This window comes from Elephas maximus, chromosome 21, assembly GCF_024166365.1.
Source record: "Elephas maximus indicus isolate mEleMax1 chromosome 21, mEleMax1 primary haplotype, whole genome shotgun sequence".
Lineage (NCBI taxonomy): Eukaryota > Metazoa > Chordata > Mammalia > Proboscidea > Elephantidae > Elephas > Elephas maximus.
The window spans coordinates 54,498,879-54,513,921 of record NC_064839.1 but is presented as its reverse complement, the minus strand read 5'-3'; the positions used below and the strand labels follow the sequence as shown (position 1 = coordinate 54,513,921).

At 44.0% G+C, this 15,043-nt stretch overlaps 1 protein-coding gene across 9 annotated transcripts in view; it reads left to right on the top strand.

Moving 5' to 3' along the window:
• The window catches only part of ANKRD11 (ankyrin repeat domain containing 11), a 272,434-nt gene that overhangs the window by 208,084 nt on the left and 49,307 nt on the right, over positions 1–15,043 (top strand). For 8 of the 9 annotated variants that reach the window (XM_049864073.1, XM_049864064.1, XM_049864068.1 and 5 more), the window contains one exon: positions 4,720–4,863. In XM_049864073.1, coding sequence (XP_049720030.1) covers positions 4,777–4,863 — 87 coding nt within the window. In that variant the 5' untranslated portion in view covers positions 4,720–4,776. Of the gene's footprint in view, positions 1–4,716; positions 4,864–15,043 lie in introns of all 9 variants that reach the window. The other variant, XM_049864067.1, reaches the window with a different exon arrangement.

The window sequence follows — 15,043 nt, the reverse complement described above, 5'->3', positions numbered from 1 at the left end:
CTAGTAATACCCTGACATCAAAGACAGTACAGAAAAAGAAAACTGCAGACCAGTATCTCTCATGAATATAGATGTAAAAATCCTCAGCAACTTAATAACAAACATAGTTCAGCAATACATAAAATGACCAAGTGGGGCAGTTTCAGTATTCAAAAATCGATCAATGTAATTAACTTGATCATGTACTGAAATATATATATGTGAAACTGTAAAACTTTTTGGAGAAAAAAAAAAGAAAATCTTCAGGATCTATGGCTAGGCCAAGTTCTTGTTGATAGCAGAAGCATGATTTCTAAAAATTGGTAAAAAGGCCTCATCAGAATTAAAAACTTTTGCTCTGCAAAGGACCCTATTAAGGAGATGAAAAGACAGGCTACAGAGTGGGAGAGAATATTTGCAAACCACACATCTGACAAAAGACTAGTATCTAGAATATATAAGGAACTCATAAAACAAAGCAGTTTAAAAAAGCAGACAATCCCTGGGGTCTTAAACGCTAGCAGGTAGCCATCTAAGATGCATCAATTGGTCTCAACCCACCTGGAACAAAAGAGAATGAAGAACACCAAAGACACAAGGTAATTATGAGCCCAAGAGACAGAAAGGGCCACATAAACCAGAGACTACATCAGCCTGAGACCAGAAGAACTAGATGGTGCCCGCCTACAACCGATGGCTGCCCTGGCAGGGAACACAACAGAGAACCCCTGAGGGAGCAGGAGAGCAGTGGGATGCAGACCTCAAATTCTCGTAAAAAGACCAGTCTTAATGGTCTGACCGAGACTAGAAGGACCTCGGTGGTCATGGCCCCCAGACCTTCTGTTAGCCCAAGACAGGAACCATTCCCAAAGCCAACTCTTCAGACAGGGATTGGACTGGAATATGGGATAGAAAATGATACTGGTGAGGAGTGAGCTTCTTAGATCAGGTAGACACATGGGACTATGTGGGCAGCTCTGGTCTGGAGCAGGGAGGGAGATGAGAAGGCAGAGGGGGAGAGAAGCTGGCTGTATGGACACGGAAATAGAGGGTGGAGAGGAGTGTGCTGTCTCATTAGGGAGAGAGCGACTAGGAGTGTATAGAAAGGTGTATACAAATTTTTGTATGAGAAACTGACTTGATTTCTAAACTTTCTCTTAATGCACAATAAAAATTAAAAAAAGAAAAACAGACAATCGAATTAGAACATGGTAAAAAAAATGTGAAGAGACATTTCACCAGAGAGGGTATACAGATGGCAAATAGTAAACACATGGGAAGATGTTCAACATTGTTAGCTATAGGAAACTGCAAATTAAAACCACAGTGAGATATCACTACACACCTATGAAAACAGCTGAAATAAAACAGTGACAACACTAAATGCCACTGAGAGTGCAGAGAACCGGAATCTTTTCTACACTGCTGGTGAGAATATAAAATGATACAGCCACCCTGGAAGAGAGTTTGGCATTTTCTTTAAAAAATAAATAATGCAGCTGTCATACCACCAGCAATTGTACCGCTGGGCGTTTATCCCAGAGAAATGAAAACATGTTCATGTTGAAACCTGTATATAGACATTAGCAGTGGCTTTATTAGTAATCGCCAAAAACTGTAAAGATCACTTATGCCCTTCAGCATTTGAATGGCTAAACAAACTGGGGTACATCTGCCCATGGAATATTACTCAGCAATGAAAAGGAACAAAATATCAATACTTCGACATCTTAGATGGATCACAAGGGGATTATGTTGACTTAAAAAAAAGTGAATGCCAAAAAGTTACACATTGTATGATTCCATCCATTTATGTAGTATTCTTAAAAAGACAAAATGATAGAGATGTAGAAACCCTGTTAGTGATTGCCGGGCGTTAATGAAGGCTGTGGAGGTGAGAGGGAAGGTAGGTATGGCCATATGAAGACATTTTGAGGCATCCTAATGATAAAGTAGTATATATCTACTGCATTGATGGCAATTTTCTGATTGTAGTGTTGTACTGTATAGTTTTGCAAGATGTTACCATTGGAACAAACTGAGCAAAGCACAAAAGGATCTCTCTGTATTATTTCTTGAAGTTGCATGTGTTACAATTATCGTAAGAGAAAAAGTTTAACATTTTTAAAAGGAAAATAATGGAACTGTGATAAATGACATGGCAAAAGCCTGCCATTCAGTGACAATGATTTATACACACATTTAAGTGCAATTCCAACTGTTATTTTGACAGTGGTTGGAGAGTACCAACAAACAGTAGAATGTCCATATTATAAATGTAAATAAGCCAACATATGGGCAAATTCGTATTGCTAATATATTTTAAAATATGTGACACTCCCTCACCCCTGTCTGCCAAAGATGCAAAACCTATTTTTAAAGGGGTGTGGGCAACAGTCGTTTGTTTTTGGCTCTGAACATTGGTTCAGTCATTTTGGAGAACAATTTGGTAATATATAATGAGAGTTATGACTTAAAAAATAATACAAAAAAGAACTGAAGTGAATGTATACAAAACTGTTCTTAGCAGTACAACTCATTGTAAGCATAAAAAAGAAGAAAGGACTGCCCTAGTGGAGGACTAGAAAAGGAGCCACACACAGGGATATGGCAGAGAGCCTGTCCCCAGGAGGTGATCACCTTCGTGCAGAGCTGGGCAGCGTACATGAAGGGCCCAGCAGCCATTGCAGGTGGCCCACGGCCTGCAGAGGGCTGTATATTGTCACCTGGCCACAGCCGCATCAGACATTGACACCTGTGAGGCAGGCTGAAAACCCAGCCATAGTGTCTGCTCTGACCTCTTATCAAATGAGCAGATAACGGTGTGCTTTTTCGTGTCTCATTTTGGTCTCCTCACAGAAGTGAGGAGTCAAGCAGTGCAGGGTTGTGGGGGGGGGGGCGGTGGGCTCCTCCTCCGCCTCCTCCGAGTGTGTCCCTGCCACACACTTCACGCCTGTCTGTTTCTCAGCTTTCCCAATTGACTGGGAAAAAAGTTTAAATTTCTACTCTCCAGTGGTGCAGAAGCATGAGTGCACACGCCAGGTATTCTGGCCCCTGGTGTTGGCTGTGCAGCCCCTGGGCTTTCTAAGCACTTCCTATAGTCTTGTCTTGGTTTTGTATTTTGTCTGCTATGGAAACCCTGGTGGCATAGTGGTTAAGTGCTACGGCTGCTAACCAAAGGGACAGCAGTTCGAATCCTCCAGGTGCTCCTCGGAAACTCCATGGGGCAGTTCTACTATGTCCTATAGGGTTGCTATGAGTCAGAATCGACTCAACGGCACTGGGTTTGGTTTGGTTTGGTGCATGCACATGCTCTTCATAGTTTGCTTTCTCCTCTGAATTGTGTGGTGCGCTCAACCATAGCCCAGCTGGGCACGGTCTGGGCTGGCCATTGGCCCTCCTCCAGGACGGTGCTTGGCTGAGTATCTGGCTTCCTGCCGTTTAGCACCTTCCCCCCTCACGGTTTTCCTACCATGTCGCCCCATGGTATTAGCATTTTTGTGACTCCGGTTGTCTGACTCTGTGAACTTCTGTACAGTGTGTGCTTGTGAGAGCAAGGCCCAGCTGCAGGCCGGGCAGTGCTGGGGGCTTTGTAGGCTGACAGGTCCCCAGAGCTTCTGGTGACACAGGAGGGAGGTGGAGGTCTGGGAGAAGTCAAGACTGGAACAGGCAGGGGTGCAAGCAGCTGAGTAGCATCTGGACTTGGGTGGGTGTCAGGTGGGGAGGGCCAGGTGTATACCAGACCTGCCATGGTGCTGCGTGATGGTGGATTACTCCGGGCATACAGGCTTTCTGAGGTGATCCTGGGGATTCCTGAGAAATGTAGGGGCCCACACCAAATGCCATTTATGCTCAGGCCCAGGTTGATGTGGGCAGACGCCTCCATTGTGCCCAGGTGGATATTTTGGCGCTACTCTCTGGACTTCCTCAGAGGAGCCATGTGGCTGCCCTCATACGTTTATTGGGAGTGCTTGGTGTGTTTTGGAAAGCTGAATGATCCTGGTCATGAGCTTCTGTGTCTGGGAAGTCAGAGCAGGTGAGTGGGTGTTTCAGGTGATGGCCAGGTGCACAGAGATGTCACGGACTATGCCTGCACCAGGCTGTGTGGTTTGTGCCCCCTCGTGTGTTCACAACTGCAGGCTGGTTGGTAGGAGGTGTGAAGGGCCGGGGCAGCCACAAAGCAAGTACGGCCCCTGACCCCTGCAGAACAGTGACCAGAGCTGACTGAGACCACACCTGGGGTGTGACCTGTGTATGGATGGAGCTCTTGGTCATGATACCAGAAGAGCACAGCTGTTTTCAAGCAAACCCTTCCTGCTACAGCTGTGACATGTTCGTCTTGCTCATTTCTACCTCATGGAGAGCAGATTCCATTACTATTGGTGTTGTCCTTCTGGGTGGTGTGTTCAGCACATCCTTCCTGTGCCCAGGCTCTTGGTGGTGACAAGCCAGGTTCCAGCATGTGTGTGTGAGCTGCCGTGGGCCCTGGGTGAGCGGCTCTCTGATCATTAGTTCTCTTTGGGCCAAGGCTGCCAGGAGATCTTGGGAGTCGCCTCTACCTCGGAACAGCTGCCTCCCGTTCTCACACAATTGTGATCTGCAAACAGCCAGTTACTTTTAGTTCATTCTGTTGGGTAAGGTAACTAGTTACTGATTTTATACAGCTAAGAACAAGACTGGTGGGGTTCTGTGCCTTCTCCTTGAGTGTGATAGTTGTAACTCTGTCCTCTTTTGAAGCAGACGGTTGATGATGAGGCGATGGCGGTATGAATGAAGATCACGTGAGGGAGCAGAACGATGCCCAAGGGTGGGTGTTCTAAAACACCACAGCCAGAAGAATTTTCTCTCAGCAACGACATGGTGGAGAAACAAACTGGGAAAAAGGTAAGGCTCACATTCACCTCACCTTGGGGTCGGTCCAGGGATGCAGGCTACACACTCAAAGGGCAGGGACCCTTGAGCTAGCCCCATGTTGGTCTGTAAAGCCAGTGGAATCATAGCCTGTCATCAGCCACTTCTTCTGTCCTCTCTGCAGCCAGAGGGGTTCAGGTGTCATGGTTTGAGTGGGCGTGACACAGTGATCTTTCCAAGAGAGGCCTTGCTTCCTTTAAGGGAACCAAAGGTAAGCTTTAGGTAATAGGTTATAGTACAGAAATTACTCTCTGAGGTTACCTGGGTTTGCCTTCAGGTTTCTGCTCCCCAGGACCACAGGATTTCTGTCATGGTTTTTAGTGCCTGAATCTGACATGTAGCCACATTTGTGCTGCACTGATAGAAATGTTGCTGTGTGTTTTACTTCGAGTTTGGCCTGTTGAGAAAAGCGAAATCTGTGAATCGAGACCCGGGCACCATCCTGGGCCTGGGGCCTACTCTTCTTTCCGGAGAAGCAATGGGCTCTCAGCACCGATTGGAGTCAGACAGATGGGGGTCAGGTCAGGCTCCGTGACCATGGAGAGGTTGGTGTCTGCCCTGAGACTCAGTTTATTAATCTGTGGAATCGGAGCAAGGACAGTGTGGTAGGGTTTGTGTGCTGAGAGGTGTGAGCTGCCTGCGTGTAGCATAACCTTTTGTTGCTGCTACTGCCTGCTCGTTCCCTGAGTGTGCCCCTGTGACAGGCCACCCTCCCTGGGCTGTCTGGATTCTCAGGCCCCTCACTTGGTGCTCAGTGGTGTGGGGAGGTCACCTCATACAGCTTCCTGGTTGCCAGTCCTTTCCAGCTGCTTTATCCTTGGCTTCCCCTCCCAGCCTCATTTGTCCTGGCATGTGGACTGTGAAGGAGCTTTCAGGTGGCTGCCAGCTGACCATGTTTCTGGTTCCTCTGGTGCTGTTCTCTGTGAGGTGCACTACAAGGGTTAGCGTGTACCCCACATGTGAAAATCAGTGAGTAGTACGGACCAGGACTGGGTGTGTGTACTCCTGCAGCATGGAGTGGCCAGGGAAGGTTGAGTCCAAGGGTTGTGCCCAGTTGACACCACACGCCACTGAAGTATGCACAGGAGTTGTCATGAGAAGGAGAGAGTCTGGGTCCAGAAATTGAAATAGGCTGTGCTGCTGAGCCTGTGAGGAAGTGGAGCTGGCCCGGGCAGATAGATGCATGGCGTGTACAGGGGGAATGTGGGGTTCAGGCTATTGCCCGGGGAGGCAGGTGCTCAAAGGACACAGAGAAAGAGACCCCTGGCACCCCTTCCTTTCCTAGAGGCCCCTGTGGAGTTTGCCTCAGTGTCTCCCCTCCTCAGGGTCAGCAACCTCAGGAGAAGGATCAACAGGAGCTTCAAATGGCCGTTCCCACTGGCCCAAATCTTGGCAGAGTGGAATCCTGGGCTGGGTCTTTCCCTGCAGAACTTAGGACTGAGGCCCAGGTCCTCCTGCTGTCTAGGGAGTTCACCTTTGAATTGACCCTCAAAAACACGTTCATTCTCATTTTTAATCAGTAAAGAACAGTAGAGTTTATGGATTACCCCAGGTTTTAAAGAAAGAGCTCCAGCTTCTGTGGTCAGTGGTATCAGCATGACTTCCTTCTTTCTGACTGCCCCTGGTACCTCGGGGGCAGAACTTGGCCTCAAAATGTCTTTGGTCACCTGGTATGGCCCCAGGCCCCTCTTGGCATTTTGCGGTGCAGCAAATTGCTTTTATATGGCCTTTCTAGTCATGGTCTTATGACTCCCATGGAATGATTGGGTGGGACTATGCAAATAAGATACATGAACCGTTGTAGGGGATTGGTCAGTTTAAGCCACTAGGCTTAAAGAGAGCCAATCCCAGAGAGCAAGGGAGACCTCACTGTCATCAAGAAGAAGAGCTGGGTATGCAGCGTGTCCTTTGGACCTAAGGTCCCTGCACTGAGAACCTCTTAGACCCAGGAGACAGAGAGCTGTAACACTGAAGATGACATGGGACCAGCAAGCTAGGTTTGCCTACTCACAGAGCAAGAGAGCTGAGCGCCTTTGGGCAGGCGGCTAGCTGGAGGAGTGGGTTGCATCTAGGCACTTAAAATGAAGCTGAAGAGCTTTGTAACACTTGCTGAAGCAGGGCAGAGGCCATGACTGAACAGAGCATAAGTAGTTTGAAGCCCTGCCATGTTCGTGATTATGGGGTTTACTAGGGAAGTAACAGGTTATAATTCAGGATCAGGAATCAACTTGGAAGTAACAGGAATGAATCAGAATACAGTTCTTCAATCCGGAAAGTGCCCTCTTGGCCGTGCCTGCAGGCAGGCCACTCTCTCAGCCCTTGGACCTTGGCATGGCCTCTGCCCTGCTTCAGCAAGTGTTATAGCACATGGCAGAGGAAGTATCACTGGAACAGGCCCAAATTTTTAAAATAACGATGGACTAGAAAGATAGCCGGAATGGGAAAAATTACAGGTTGAAGCCCTGCTAGTAACTTAATCTCCTTATTATAGAACAAGGGCAGCGTAAGCATTGCATAGCAACCAAATCTCTTGCCCTTAAATTTTGAGCAGAAGGCCAAAGGAACATTGTCCTGCTCAAAGATGGTGGGTGACCGCGCCACTTTCAGTGTGTGTTGCTCACCTACAGTCTTGCCAGTAGTCCAATCTCATGCATCAGGCTTCTAAAAGGGCTCACTAACCCTCTTTTGAAGTCTACCATTCCAGGTTTTCAACACATAATTTTCTTGTTCTGAATACCATACCATATCTGCCAAATTGTAAAACTTCGGGTCTTTTCCTATTTTGCTTCGTTGGCCATGACTGAACCAGTTCAAAGCCAGACCCTGGAATATGGTCTGTGAGTTTTGTGTGACCATTGCAACAAATTATTGAACCCAGCAAAGAAGAGGAGAGTGCCATGGGAGGGATGGCTAGTGTCAGAATTGGTAAAAAGGTTGGACAGTAGAGGTATGTCTGACCTCCATCTCATAGTAGTCAGGTTTGGGCTGATACTGATCTTAATTGTCCTCTTTCCCCCTGAAGTTTGACGAGGTCCAACTTTGCCTCCACTTTTACGGCATCTTCATCTCTCATCTCACTGGGTTGGGCTGTGGGGAGCCAACACCACCAGACTTGGCCTGCTTGCGTTCACAAGGACTAGCTCGGCTCTGAGGGTGCAAAGTGCTTCCCGGGTGTGTCCCACCTCAGGCTGGCCCATGCCTGTCCAGCATCTTCTCCCAGCTCCCCTTTCTGCCTTTCAAAGGCTTAGCCTTATTGCCGCTCTGGTCTGGGAAAGGAATCCCAGAGGGCCACAGCTAGTACTTCACCCTAGAAGCAGGAGACCGTGTATTCTCTCTAGAACATGGACTGCCCTGCTGAGACATGAGGTATGAGGTCCCTGCTTGCTTGATGTGAACCCAGATCTTCTCATGTCCGCATAGTTGATACAAGCAGGACCCTAAAACACCTGTAAGACATTGTACCCATTAGTAAGTTCCCAAGTCATGCTTATTATTTTCAGAGTGCTGACAAAGGCATTTGGGTCGTGCTCCCCCCGCTGGAACTGACTGTGGAGCTTGAGGTGCCGGAGGAGGTGTGAGCAGTGAACAGGGCAGCAAATGGGCATTGGCCCACACCTGATGCAAGGCTCAGTCCTGTCTCTCAGGCTCAGCTTAGTGCCCAGCAGGCTCTTCAGATGAGGGGAGCCGTGGTGGCATCCTACCAAAGGTTTGAGCCTTGCATGCTGGATAGGATGTGGAAGGTGTGTGGGAAAGAACGGACAAGTGTTCTAGGAATCCCTCACCCGTTACGCTGGGGACAGCCTGACAGCAATGGATAAGCATGGGGTCGGGGTGAGGGGAGAGAGGTGGATTAATTCTCGCAGCATGGGTCTCAGAAGATTTTTTTTTTTTTATTGTGCTTTAAGTGAAAGTTTACAAATCAATTCAGTCTCTCACACGAAAACTTATATACACCTTGCTACATACTCCCACTCGCTTTCCCCCTAATGAAACAGTCCACTCCCTTCCTCCACTCTCTCTTTTCGTGTCCATTTCGCCAGCTTCTAACCCCCTCTACCCTCTCATCTCCTCTCCAGGCAGGAGATGCCAACATAGTCTCAAGTGTCCACCTGATCCAAGACGCTTACTCCTCACCAGCATCCCTCTCCAACCCATTGTCCAGTCCAATCCATGTCTGAAGAGTTGATTTTGGGAATGGTTCCTGTGCTGGGCCAACAGAAGGTCTGGGGGCCATGACCACCAGGGTTCTTCTAGTCTCAGTCAGACCATTAAGTCTGGTCTTTTTATGAGAATTTGAGGTCTGCATCCCACTGCTCTCCTGCTCCCTCCGGGGTTCTCTGTTGTGTTCCTTGTCAGGGCAGTCATTGGTTGTAGCCGGGCACCCACCACCTAGTTCTTCTGGTCTCAGGATAATGAAGTCTCTGGTTTATGTGGCCCTTTCTGTCTCTTGGGCTCGTAATTACCTTGTGTCCTTGGTGTTCTTCATTCTCCTTTGATCCAGGTGGGTTGAGACCAATTAATGCATCTTAGATGGCCGCTTGCTAGTGTTTAAAACCCCAGTCGCCACTGTCCAATGTGGGATGCAGAATGTTTTCTTAATAGATCTTATTATGCCAGTTGACTTAGATGTCCCCTGAAACGATGGTCTCCAGACCTGTGTCTCTGCTATGCTGGGCTTCGAAGCGTTCAGTTTATTCAGGAAACTTCGTTGCTTTTGGTTTAGTCCAGTTGTGCTGCCCTCGCCTGTATTGTGTGTTGTCTTTCCCATCACCTAAGGTAGTTCTTATCTACTGTCTATTTAGTGAATATCCCTCTCCCGCCCTCCCTCCTTCCCCCCTCTCGTAACCATCAAAGAATTGTTTCTTCTCTATTTAAACTATTTCTCAAGTTCTTATAATAGTGGTCTCATGCAATGTTTGTCCTGTTGCAGCTGACTAGTTTCACTCAGCATAATGCCTTCCAGGTTCCTCAATGTTCTGAAGTCTTTCACAGATTCATCACCGTTCTTTACCGATGCGCAGTATTCATTTTGTGAATATACCATAATTTATTTATCTATTCATCCATTGATGGGCACCTTGGTTGCTTCCAACTTTTTGCTGTTGTAAGCAGTGCTGCAAGGAACATGGGTGTGCATGTATCTGTTCGTGTAAAGGCTCTTATTTCTCTAGGATATATTCCAAGGAGTGGGATTGCTAGATCGTATGGTAGTTCTATTTCTGGCCCTTTAAGGAAGCAATTTCCAAAGTGGTTGTACCATTTTACATTGCCACCAGCAGTGTATAAGTGTTCCAGTCTCTCCACAGCCCGTCTACCATTTATTATTTTGTGTTTTTTGCATTAATGCCAGCCTTGTTGGAGTGAGATGGTATCTCATTGTAGTTTCCATTTGCATTTCTCTAATGGCTAATGATCGTGAGCATTTCCTCATGTACCTCTTAGCTACCTAAATGTCTTCTTTAGTGCAGTGTCTGTTCATATCCTTATACCCCTTTTTTAATTCGGTTATTTGTTTTTTTTTTTGTTGTCGAGTTTTTGCAGTAGCATGTAGATTTTAGAGATCAGGCACTGATCGGAAATGTCATAGCTAAAAAGTTTTTCCCAGTCTGTAGGTAATCTTTTTACTCTTCTGGCAAAGTCTTTGGATGAGTATAGATGTTTGATTTTTAGGAGCTCCCAGTTATCTAGTTTTTCTTCTGCACTGTTAGTAATGTTTTGTATACTGTTTGTGCCATGTATTAGGGCTCCTAACATTGTCCCTATTTTTTCTTCCATAATCTTTATCGTTTTGGATTTTACGTTTAGGTCTTTGATCCATTTTGAGCTCGTTTTTGTGCATGGAATGAGGTATGGGTGTTGTTTCATTTTTTTGCAGATGGATAGCCAGTTCTACCAGCACCATTTGTTAAAAAAAAAAAAAAAGACTGTCTTTTCCCCCATTTAACTGCTTTGGGGCCTTTGTCAAATATCAGCTGCTCATATGGGGATGGATTTATGTCTGGATTCTCAGTTCTGTTCTGTTGGTCTATGTATCTGTTGTTGTACCAGTACCAGGCTGTTTTGACTACTGTGGCAGTATAATAGGTTCTAAAATCAGGGAGAGAAAGGCCTCCCACGTTGTTCTTTCTCAGTAATGCTTTACTGATCCAGGGCCTCTTTCCCTTCCATATGAAGTTGGTGATTTCTTTCTCTACTTCATTAAAAAATGTCGTTGGAATTTGGATCAGAATTGGATTGTATCTATAGACTGCTTGTGGTAGAATAGACATTTTTACAATGTTAAGTCTTCCTATCCATGAGCAAGGTATGTTTTTCCACTTATGTAGGTCTCTTTTGGTTTCTTCCAGAAGTGTTTTGTAGTTTTCTTTGTATAGGTCTTTTACATCTCTGGTAAGATTTATTCCTAAGTATTTTATTTTCTTGGGGGCTACTGTAAATGGTATTGATTTGGTGATTTCCTCTTCGATGTTCTTTTTGTTGGTGTAAAGGAATCCAACTGATTTTTGTATGTTTATCTTGTATCCTGTTACTCTGCTGAACTCTTCTATTAACTTTAGTAGTTTTCTTGAGGCTTCTTTAGGGTTTTCTGTATATCTGCAAATAGAGATACTTTTACTTCTTCCTTACCAATCTGGATGCCCTTTATTTCTTTATTTAGCCTAATTGCTCTGGCTAGGACTTCCAGTACAATGTTGAATACAAATGGTGATAAAGGGCATCCTTGTCTGGTTCCCAATCTCAAGGGGAATGCTTTCAGACTATCTCCCTTTAGGATGATGTTGGCTGTTGGCTTTGTATTAATACCCTTTATTATGTTGAGGAATTTTCCTTCTATTCCTATTTGGTGAGAGTTTTTATCATGAATGGGTGTTGAACTTTGTCAAATGCCTTTTCTGCGTTGATTGTGATAAAATCATGTGATTCTTGTCTTTTATTTATATGATGGATTACATTAATTGTTTTTCTAATGTTGAGCCATCTTTCCATACCTGGTATGAATCCCACTTGGTCATGGTGAATTATTTTTTTTGATATGTTATTGAATTCTATTGGCTAGAATTTTGTTGAGAATTTTTGCATCTAAGTTCATGAGGGATCTAGGTCTGTAATTTTCTTTCTTTCTTTCTTTTTTTTTTTTTTTGTGGTGTCTTTACCTGGTTTTGGTACCAGGGATATGCTGGCTTCATAGAATGAATTCGGGAGTATTCCGTCCTTTTCTATGCTCTGAAACACCTTTAGTAGTAGTGATGTTAATTCTTCTCTGAAAGTTTGGTAGAACTCTGCAGTGAAGCTGTCCGGACCAGGGCTTTTTTTTGTTGGGAGTTTTTTGATTACCTTTTCAATCTCTTCTTTTGTTATGGGTCTATTTAGTTGTTCTATCTCTGTTTGTGTTAGTTTAGGTAGGTAGTGTGTTTCTAGAAATGGATCCGTTTCTTCTAGGTTTTCAAATTTGTTAGGGTACAAATTTTCATAGTAATCTGATACGATTCTTTTAATTTCAGTTGGGTCTGTTGTAATATCGCCCATCTCATTTCTTATTTGGGTTATTTGCTTCCTCTCCCTTTTTTCAGTTTGGCTAATGGCTTATCAATTTTGTTAATTTTTCAAAGAACCAGCTTTTGGCATTGATAACTCTTTCAGTTGTTTTTCTGTTTTCTATTTCATTTAGTTCTGCCCTAATTTTTATCATTTCCTTTCTTCCAGTGCTTGAAGGTTTCTTTTGTTGCTCTCTTTCTGTTTGTTCAAGTTGTAGGGCTAATTCTTTGATTTCAGCCCTTTTCTTCTTTTTGTATGTGTGCATTTATCAATATAAATTGACCTCTGAGCACTGCTTTTGCTGTGTCCCAAAGGTTCTGAGAGGAAGTGTTTTCATTCTCATTGGATTCTCTGAATTTCTTTATTCCATCCTTAATGCCTTCTATAACCCAGTCTTCAAGTGTTTCATTTCTTTTCTCTGCTTTTTCTGTTACTGATTTCTACTTTTATGGCCTTATGGTCAGAGAAGGTGCTTTGCAATATTTCAATGTTTTGGATTCTGCTAAGGCTTTCTTTATGTGCTAATATGTGGTCTATTCTAGGGAATGTTCCACGTGCACTAGAAAAGAAAGTATACTTGGCTGCTGTTGGGTGGAATGTTCTGTATATGCCTATGAGGTTAAGTTGGTTTATTGTGGCATTTAGATCTTCGGTGTCTTTATTGAGATTTTTACTGGATGCCCTGTCTTTAACCGAAAGTGGTGTGTTGAAGTCTCCTATTGTAATTGTGGAGCTGTCTGTCTCACTTTTCAATGCTGTTAGAGTTTATCTTGCAGCCCTGTCGTTGGGTGCATGAATATTTAATATGGTTATGTTCTCCTCGTATATAGTCCCTTTAATCATTATATAGTGTCCTTCCTTATCCTTTGTGGTGGATTTAGCATTAAAGTCTGTTTCATCAGAAATTAATATTGCTACTTCTGCTCTTTTTTTTTTTTTTTTTTGAGTTTTTGTTTGTGTCTCTTAAGTCTAAAGTGTGTCTCTTGTAGGCAGCATATAGACAGATCGTGTTTTTTATCTGTTCTGCCTCTCTGTCTCTTTATTGGTTCATTTAGTCTGTTAATATTCAGCGTAATTGTGGATAGGTATTAGTTTAGTGCTGTTATTTTGATGTCCTTTTTTGTGTGTTATTGACAGTTTCTTTTTCCAACTTTATTTTTTGTGTTGAGTAGTTCATATATTGTCTCTTCCTCCTTGTTGTTGTTGATTTTGTTTCTGCTGAGTCTCTCTTTTTTTTCTTGTATTTTATTTTGATGAGTAGGATAGTTAGTCTCCTTTGTGGTTCTGTAATTTTTAAACCTAACTTTTACTTCTTTTGTGTTGCCTTGTCTTCTCTCCATATGAAAGAACTATGACTATATTTCTTTGTCCCTCTTTATTATTTTAATGATGTCTTCTTTTACATAATGACATTGCTGTTTCCCTGTTTTGAGCATTTTTTTTATCTTGATTTGTGATTTCCCTGTCTGGGTTAACATCTGATTGTTCTGCCCAGTGTTCTAGTCTTGGGTTGATGCCTGATATCGTTGATTTTTCTAACCGGAGAACTCCCTTTAGTTTTTCTTGTAGTTTTGGTTTGGTTTTTACAAAGTCCCTAAACTTCTTTTTATCTGGAAATGACCTAATTTTGCCTTCATATTTGAGAGACAGTTTTGCTGGGTGATTCTTGACTGGCAATTTTTTTCCTTCAGTGCTTTATATAAGTCATCCCATTGCCTTCTTGCCTACATGGTTTCTGCCGAGTAGTCCAAGCTTATTCTTGTTGACTGTCCTTTGTAGGTGACATTTTGTTTATCCCTAGCTGCTCTTAAAATTCTCTCTTTATCTTTGATTTTGGCAAGTTTAATTATAATGTGTCTTGGTGACTTTCTTTTAAGATGTACCTTATGATGTCTTCTCATCTCTCACGATATCAGGGATGTTTTCTGCCAATAAATCTTTAACAATGCTCTCTGTATTTTCTGTTATCCCTTCCTGTTCTGATACTCCAGTCACTCGTAGATTATTTCTCTTGATAGAGTCCCACATGATTCTTAAGTTTTCTTCATATATTTTTTTTTAATTCTTATGTCCGATTTTTTTCAAATATATTGATGCCAAGTGTTTTATCTTCAGGTTCACCAGTTCTGCCTTCCACTTGCTCAATTCTGCTCCTCAGAAAGTTTTTTTGAGGAGGTGATGTTTACATTGTCCTTTGGGTGGGACATGATTGAGCTATGCATGGGTGGGTAGGGAGGGAAGGCAGTCAGGTTTGCAGAACGAGGAGGCCAGCATGGACTGTCCAGGGCTCGTTCTCCACATGCTTCTGATGCAGCATCATGGAGAGGGAGGCCATCCATGAGAATTGAACCCTTGTTCACATAGCAAAACGTGCATTCTTTTGTACTAGAGCAGTGCATCACACAATGTATCTGTTCGGTAGGATGGGCCTCCCCAGGGAACTCATTTTGTTAGGAATGCTGCATCTCGGGTCCCACCCTAGACCTGCTGAGTTAGAATTTCTGAGGTCGGTCCTGGGAGCTTCTGCTGAATGATGAGTTTGAGAGCCCTGTACTATATATTATGTATACCACCTGCTCCTTCAGACTATCCTGAGAGGAAACCCCCAGGCCAATCC